This window comes from Phoenix dactylifera, chromosome 9 (genome assembly GCF_009389715.1).
Source record: "Phoenix dactylifera cultivar Barhee BC4 chromosome 9, palm_55x_up_171113_PBpolish2nd_filt_p, whole genome shotgun sequence".
Lineage (NCBI taxonomy): Eukaryota > Viridiplantae > Streptophyta > Magnoliopsida > Arecales > Arecaceae > Phoenix > Phoenix dactylifera.
In genome coordinates, this window is record NC_052400.1 from 4975466 (window position 1) to 4984395 (window position 8930).

At 38.9% G+C, this 8930-nt stretch overlaps 1 protein-coding gene across 1 annotated transcript; it reads left to right on the plus strand.

Moving 5' to 3' along the window:
* The first annotated feature begins 5056 nt into the window (after positions 1-5056).
* LOC103698718 lies at positions 5057-8024 on the plus strand. Its single transcript, XM_008780765.3, has 2 exons — positions 5057-5134; positions 7008-8024. Exons 1-2 carry the CDS (start codon positions 5132-5134, stop codon positions 7821-7823), a joined length of 819 nt encoding a protein of 272 aa, XP_008778987.2. The 5' UTR covers positions 5057-5131; the 3' UTR covers positions 7824-8024.
* The last annotated feature ends 906 nt before the right edge of the window (positions 8025-8930 follow it).

Below are 8930 nucleotides of genomic sequence, written 5' to 3' on the forward strand. Positions count from 1 at the left end.
AATCAATAAGAATTGATGTCACGACCCCCATTCTGCGGGCAGCCGCGACGGTTCTAGGGTGCGAGTAGACATAAGGCCACCAGCCACCACGTAGAACCCTACTTACTTATCATAATCATCAATGAATTTCTAAAAATTTTGGCATGATACATATACAAAATGATCACTTTTCCTATTTCTATATTTACCTGTTAGGATATATCAATACATACAACAACTCTACCTGTCACATAATGAACCTGGACAATATATATCAATACATCATCACAGGCATATAACTGATCTATATAAAAATCTGGTTCCCATTCCATCCATGGTCAAAACCATATCCACAACAAGAACTCTGTCTATAACTGCATACTATATACAACTGAGGGGTTTATAATACACCAAAATATAAACCTCAATTCTACACTATACTATGGAGCGACACAGCTAGCAGGCAACCTATAATCCTGCTCTTCTCTATACATCATCTGGCCTGCAATAAAAATATCAAACTAGGGAGTGAGTATATAAATACTCAGTAAGTGAAGTAGAGAGTACTATGCACATGAGACAAACATAAATCATGGCTCGAGATGAAATCTCAAGAGCATATGAATAGTGATTAATAACAATATATACATGAACTCAACATATGGAATATGGAGTAAGTCATCACAATATCACCATCATCGTAGTCAACTCATCTGGAGCATATATAGAATAATCAAATAGACATGTATGATACTCATGAACATGCTCAATAGGTCATAATGCTGAAACATACAAATCGGAGTGTCAATATGCTGAATCAACAACAAGATAGCTATCAGGAGATGGATCTTATGCCCCAGGCGAACCACACTAACTTTCCACTATCACATTAATATGCAGAATATGACACCACGCTAATAATACAAATGTTGGCCAGTATCCAGAACAGAAATTCATAAGAAACCGTGAGACTCATCTCACATTTAAATACTGAATGGCACCTCGCGGAAATACACCCACCGCGGAAAGCTTACTGCACCTCGCGGGGACTTAGTATGCCCAGTGGAAAGCAAATACATGTCGTAGGACTGGTCGATCCTACGCCTAGGGCGTATCCCCCCTAGAAAGGGACTGCATCCACCCAGGGGACAACTATGTGCACACATGCCGATGTCTAACCCCATCGACTATAGGTGTCCTGTAGATACTGCCAAGCCATACATAACTGATATGATGCACACTCCCAATACTCTACTATAAAGGAGTATCAATCAAGACTACCACTCACTCGATCACGACCCAATCATAAGCTAGACATCAGGGTTGGGAGTGAGGAGTCAAGGGAATGCGAATGTAACTCAATATACCATGAATCATTGGGATGAGAGGGCTCTACAAGTATTTGAAATAGAGGAAATGAAATCCATGAACAAAAGAAGTCATTTCACAACTTGAACCTAATTCAACCACTCTTTTCTCCCTTGTAATTCCTCTCAATCTTCCCTTAAATGCATGTACAGGATAATAAAGCATGGAGAAACAAGAATATAGAGAAATTTACTACAAATATCAATCAACATGCTCAAGTGGGATCACTCCACACTTGGCAACATTTATGAAAATGAACTAAGAAATGCTCATGATGCAAAGTACATAACCCTACTCACTCGTCAATCCGGCACGGTCCCGATACGCCTCCAAAACTTTACCATAGGCAGTAGGGGATTTCTTCTTCTTGTTTTCTAACTCCTTGTCCAACTGAAACATGCATTAATCATACACTTAGTCTTGTATCATAGGCCCATTATCTATGTACCAATTATAAACATAGAAAGCTTTAGTTGACTCAACTCTCCCCTCACTAAATCCTTTTCTTTTTTTTATTAATTAACCCACCATTTATATGTATTAGGGACTCCCCTGCATCAGTACAAGGTCCCCCTTAGCCTAATCTAGGCTTAATACTCTATTATGGCATGAAATTCTTTACTTTCCCACCTGGATGAACAGTAATCTGGACCAACAGCCGGTTACTTCATCCCGGGTTTGATCTACTTTCCAAACTCCAAACTCTATAAAATTTATACCTAATATTCTACACTTATAGGGATTTCCAGAGAGATAATATGCATCACCATCGGAGGCCGATTGATCCCCGAAACACGTCACTGTAGTCAGGTTATCGACACAGGTTTTCCGCAGTCCCGGAAAAACCTTGTCGAAATCCGACTCCTTCTCTTTTAACCTCCTCTAAAACGGTCATCTACCCTTTCTATAGCCTAAATTCTCTAGAATACTAGGTAGGAACGGGGTATTTACCTTTTTTCTTCTGAAAACTGGAGTCTTTGCATAGAGGGGAAGAAGACCTACGCTTTTTCCTTTAGTTGGCAGCACAACCGGAGCTCCCTTCCACCTCAAACTCCCTTCTACTTCTTCTTTTCTTTCTTCACCGCCTAAGACCACTCCCTTTCCTTCTCTCTGTGTCTCTCTCTGTTTAAATCCCACCGCCACAGCACACCCTCAAAACCCCCTAATTCCATCACATCAAGCACAAAAATCTCCTTTTTGCCTCTGCCACTTCGATACATCTTCAATTATGCCATTAACTTTTGATTCCTTCCAATATTACCCTCCTATTAACTTAAGGATTATTCTATTCTTCTTTCTTTATATAAAAAAAAAAACTTCGGGGTTATTACAATTGATAACAATAGAGTCTAGTACTATTAATCAAGGATCCAGGTGATGCCAACATGCAACCCAATTGATGGAGAAGTTCAGGGCCTCTTTATCAGCGGTGGGAGGCCAGAGAGAGAAAGAAATAATTTTTTTATTCTATTATCGAGGTATCATAGTTTGCAACGGTGGGAAGAGAGAGAGAGAGAGAGAGGAGGCCAGAGAGAGAAAGAAATAATTTTTTTTCCTTCGTCTTCTTCTTCATTTTCTTGTTTTCTTTTTCTTTTCTTCTTCTCTCTTTCTTTAGCGGTGTGGCCTCCTCCTAAGAAAGGGCAGAGGGAGGATTGGCAGGCAGTGGAGGATGGGTGGTGGCAATAGTCTTGCACGGCCAGTACTCCATCATTCGATAACGATGGAAGCTGTGGCTTGCAACACTCGAAAGGTTAGGAAAAACAAGGGGGGAGCAAAGAAAATAGGATTTGGCCATCCAACCGAGCCTCATTATGGGTCTCCATTAATGGAAGTTTTTTTTTGGTACAACGACGGCTCACACACGACAAGTGTGGTGCAACCAACAAAATCAGAATAAAAAAAATAGCACAAAGGATAAGGCGCAGATATGTGGTTCTTCTAGATGAAGCCTCCAGAGTAGTGAGCCGCGAAGGAGGCGGCCCACTCAGTAGCACTATTTGCCTCCTTGTAGATATGTGTAGCCCGAGTCTACGAATATCGTAGAGCAACGACCTTCTGCTAGTAGCACAACCCTGACTCCGAACCCACTCTATCACCGTGACCGAGTCTCCGTCGAGGAGAATATGGTCCGCACCTAACACATGCCTCGCATAGCTGATGCCCTCTCATGCAGCTCTAAGCTCAGTATTGACGACAGATGTGTCGAAGATCTACCGACTCCCTGCAGCCACAGTCTGGCATCGTGGTCTCTAATGATAAATTCTACACCATCACTACACTCTTCCTCGTCAACACTGCCATCGAAATTCACCTTAAGAAAGCCAGAGGATGGGGGGCTGCTAGTCGAGGGCAGATGGTAGGAAGGAAAAACAATGATGATGATCTGAAAAAATTAAAAAGTGCCAGAGATTCAAAAGCAAGGGATGTCTTACCAATTTAAGTATGGCGATCTCACTGTTAGATCCTGAACGGTGAGGGCTATCTAAGAAGGATGAGGTCGGGTCAGCGTGGAGGCAATGGTGCCCAGCTTCGGGAGGCTTCGCTGTGTTGGCGGCAAGCCCAATTATAGGGCACAATGGGCAGCGGCAAGCCCAATTATAGGGCACAACGGGCAGCGGCAAAAACTCCAAATAAACAACAGAAAGAGATAATAGAAGACATCGGGAGAGAAGAGAGGGCTTGGATGAGGCGTCTCATGGGTGAGGTGGGAAATTTATAACCAACAAGATTTGCTGAAGTCAAAGGCAAACTTCTGTCTCCATCAAATAGGGGCATCGCCCCATTTGAATTGAAAATGGGCCTTCGAGCCTTTCTCTTGGCTGGAGGGCAGGGCCGGTCCAACGTGAGCTCGGTCCAGCTCATTCGGGCCAGGTGTTACCGAGCTAGTGTCAATGGTGATGATAGAATATATAAATTTCTTATTTTCAGAGATAGTGAAAGTAATAAGCTCTTAATTTTATTTTCTAGAACTAATGCAAATGGTTCATGAAAAATAAAAACAATAGCATCAAAAGGATTTTTTCCCCTTAATTTTTCTAATTTTAATTTTAAAATTAAAAAAATGAGAATTAAAAGCAATGCCAAACAAGCCTTTACTATTGGAGATACTATAAATTTTAAATGTAAGCACGCAAGTCAAGTTAGCTTGAGTCTTGCACATATGATCCAAGTTCCAATATGGGCAGACCTACTATCTCAACTCAAACAAGACGTGTCCCAAACTGTGGGCTGAGCTAAGGAGCAAACAACAAACCTGGCATCCCATTGTTGAGTCCACATAGCATCTTATCATGCAGTCCAAAAGGACAAATGAATAAAGTCCTTCATGCAAAACAAATAGTGCAACTGAAAACTACCTAACCAAACGACACGTCTCCTATTGATGGCAAGTGCTGCCAAAAGGCCCAGACTGAAACGTTTGAAGATTCATAACCATCGCCCACAAATTAAGCCAAACCACCACTTCTCTCCTCTTTCGAGACCCCTCTAAAACAATTTTTTTCCTTTTTTATATACGAAGAAATTAATCACAACTAAAGATACTAAACAACCTTCTACTATTCGATCCTCCTCGAGAGCCAGCAGGAGATCTTAAGGTCAATTGATAGACAACAACAGGTAAAGAGAAAAGATGTAAGATGATATTTCTCTGTTACCTCTTTTGTCTGTATAGGGAATGTGAATAATAATTAGCGGATTTTATATTTGCACAGCTTCTAACAAGTCAAGGTTGTATGGTGTTTAAGAAATTCATTGAATAAAAGTTGGAAGGGATCCTGAAGTTATGGTAAGAAATATTTTCTGATAAAACTATAGCATTCTTCTGCTTTCTAATAGATCTTGTTACAACTAGATCTTCCAAATTCCTTGAAATGATAGGATTATTGTTTACTTTGTCTCTTTTTTTCTAAACTACTTATATCACCAATTGTCTTTGCGTGATCTGATAAAACTATAGAATTCTTCTCCTTTCTAATAGATCTTGTTAGCAACTAGATCTTCCAAATTTTTTAGATGGTGGCATCGTTGTTTTCTTTCTATTTTTATTTCTAAATTACATATTTTACCAATTGTCTTTGTGTGATCTGATAGTTACACTTATAAAGATGATCTCTTTCTTTTCTTTTTCTGTTTTTCCCTCTCGCTGTATATTGGGGGCTGTACATTGGGGGAAAACTAGCCATTACGTTGATTCATGTCAAAAGAAATGATAATTAGGGATTATTGGATATGTTTTTTGAGGAAAGGAGATTGTTGGATATAAATTCTGCTTCATAATATTAAAACTACATGTGTGTCTGCACGCTTGAAATGGGTTGCGGAACACCAAATCTATATTGAGAGCACAGAGTTCAAATGACGAAGGTTGCATGTGGCACCAGCGTAGTCATGATGCATCATTTTTGTGATTGTAATCTAAGTCCTTTTAGGTTGGAAATTAACAAGTACAATCACTGCTTCACCTTTAATTAGAAATAGTTTTGAGATGAATAAACTATATACCTGATGAAAGTTTATGCCAATGTATATACTATTTTCACTTTAAAGGTGATGAAAGAATAACAAGGCCTTTATTAAATATTTGAGGGTACAAAGGGGTAAATCATATGAAGACGATACTTTCTTTTTCTTTCCTTTTTGGTATGAGCTGATTCTTTCTATTTGAAGAATTTACCTAGCAATGAGGAAATATATGCATGTTTTAGATTGCACATATGCATATTTTAAACATATACAAAATTTCTAACCATACATAATGTTATTCATGTGCAAAATATATTAGTAATATTTGATTATAATGGCTTTGTGGCATTGTTATAAGTTTTCATTTGCCATGACCATTGTTAATTACAACCAAAATAGAGTAATATGTAATAACTTTATCACCTTTTTGGCTTAATATAAATTTATGTCTTATTATACCTATAGTCATCAACAGATGTTGCATGATATGGCTATTTTAATGCTAATAATGGAGATATTCTAACCATGATGATACGACTTTGAAAAATTTGAGATAGATATTGCTTACTTATAAATTTGAGACAAATAATGCTTACTTTGAAGCAAGGTTTTAACGAAGCCTAGTGTCACCAAATAATGGATCTCTCCAAAACCACTGTTCATAACAAAAAAATAATAATAGTTATTTGCTAAATAGATTGCATATTTGGAAATAAAATATATATAGAATGTGATGATAACCAACTTCTCATCATGTTGGAAGAAGAGTGGAAAGATAACAACAATATTTGCCTTTGTTTACTAAAAATAATAATAAATAAAATATTATTTAATCAATTTTCATGGATATTCGAATTTAAAAACAGCATTTTATTTAGACTAGCAACAATATATCACACACAACTTGTTTATCACATTATGTAGCAACCATTGTAATAGAAAAATGGTAAAATAATGGCCACCATCACCCCCCCCCCCCCCCCCCCCCCCCCAAAAAAAAAAAAAAGCTACTACTTAAATTTAATTTTATTTTCTAATGATAATATAACGTAACTGGAGATTCCAAAATGATGATAAAAGCCATTACAACCTTATAATCTAATAGACATTTCAAACATGACTTTTTTTGGGTGCAACTTCAAACCTAGTTTTGAAGCATGTTCTTTTCCGTCTAGTCTGAACAATATATCTAACAGGGCTCTTCAAAAACTTCCACGGCAAACCAAAGACCACGACTGCTGACCAGTTATGTAGGTGCCCTTATAACCATACTCCACAAGACCTACCGACAAATTGAAGGCCTCAATGGTCCGATAGGCTCACTTGCTTGGGTAGTGGCATCCATGGCGAGACCTATACTTCATCCTTTGGAGCACCTATGGCTGTTGATCCTTGCTTTCATTGATGACCAAATCCTGGCCATGGAAGATATCATCATATCCATCTTTCCCCCACTCATGCCTATCTTTGCAAAAATTGATGAGCTAGAGTTCCATGCAAAATCCCTCCCAAAGATGCTCGACGACACAATTGATGGACTTCTTATGCTAGTCTGCCAACTACCACTATTGAATTATGCCTTGGCAAAGTTTAAAAAATCAGTTAATATGAAGACAGATTTGGATTCAAGTGAGGAGACAGAGATCGTGGTCGATATCAAGTGCTACGAGCAACAGAATTGGGATGATGGAAACCTATATGAGGAAAGAGAGATGGAGGAGAGGATGCATAAGGCCAAGGAAGACCGAAGAGCTAAGATGATGGAGAAGGATATAAGGGAGGTGGAAAGAAGTTGTAAGGAGATCGTGGAGATTTTGGAGAGGATGGAGATAGTGGATGAAGGAAAAGGACATGAAAAGAAAGATGGTTTTGGAGTTGATGAAGGGAAGATGGTGGTGTCTCAATCACAAGAAAGTAGGGAGGAGGAACAATGGGATCCTATACTGGAGTTATTTGATGACGGGTGGCAGTTGAAGCCTTTGAAAGCAATGAAAGCAAAGAAAGGACAGTAGAATGGAAGCAAAGCAACCTTGTATAGATGTTCGTGATGTATTTAGGCTATGTCTATGATTGTTGTGTTTGCTAACTAGTTTTGAGATAAGGTAGTACTTTGTTATTATGCGTTGTAATAAGCTGAAAATAAATAGTTTACTGAATCCTGAGATTGTGATTTTTAAAGAAAAAATATTTATTTTCTATTGTAATAAATAAAATTGTGTGCATCCTCCGATATAAGGTAAGCATTGTGATTTTTGAAGCAAGCATATTTATTCAAGTAAATAGAAAAAGAAAACAAACATAGAGTCATACACTCTACTAATTAAAGTAAGTGGGCCATTGATTAGATCAGCCAAAAATATATGTAAATGGTTATAATCCTTCAGAATATTTGCATCTCTATAGCTTGTTTAAAAGGTGAAGTGAAGAAAATAGAAGCCCTAGTGTGCCCTATGTCAAAAACAACCAAGAGAAGATTGATGACTATGATCACTATGATAAAATATATTTTACAGTTTTATGACTTGACATGTGCATTTCTATGTTTCACTAACACACTTCATATTGGGACGAGAACTAATCTAAGGATGTTGCATTTGTCAAAACAAGAACTTATAGAGGTGAGAGTCAAACGACAAGTGAATATGGGTAGTGTTGGGGGAATACGGTTTTCCCCCCCAGCAATATAGTAACCCCGCCTTTAAAAGGCCGCTTAGCTGCCGACCTTGGACAACTGAGGTCGGCGTCCGAGCTCGAAACGTCTGACCTCAGAACCTCCGACCTCGAGAATTTTCGACCCTAGAGGTCTGTCCTTGTCGACCACCTACTACGGCCGTACCCCTCCGAGGTCCGGCCGAGGGCCATATCCTGCCACTGCCCCAGCATTTATTACGCATGACCTCTGCAAACCCCTAGTTCACTCAACAATTAATGCGAATCTCCAGCTTACTCAACAATTAATGCAAATCTCCGGCTTACTCAACAATTAATGCGAATCTCCGGCTTACTCAACAATTAATGCGCATGGCTCCTATTATCTACGGACCTACGGCTCTCCACGGCAAATCAGCTCAGCGGAGTCCAGTCAACCGTGATAAGTCTCTGATCTCGGCCTCACCTCC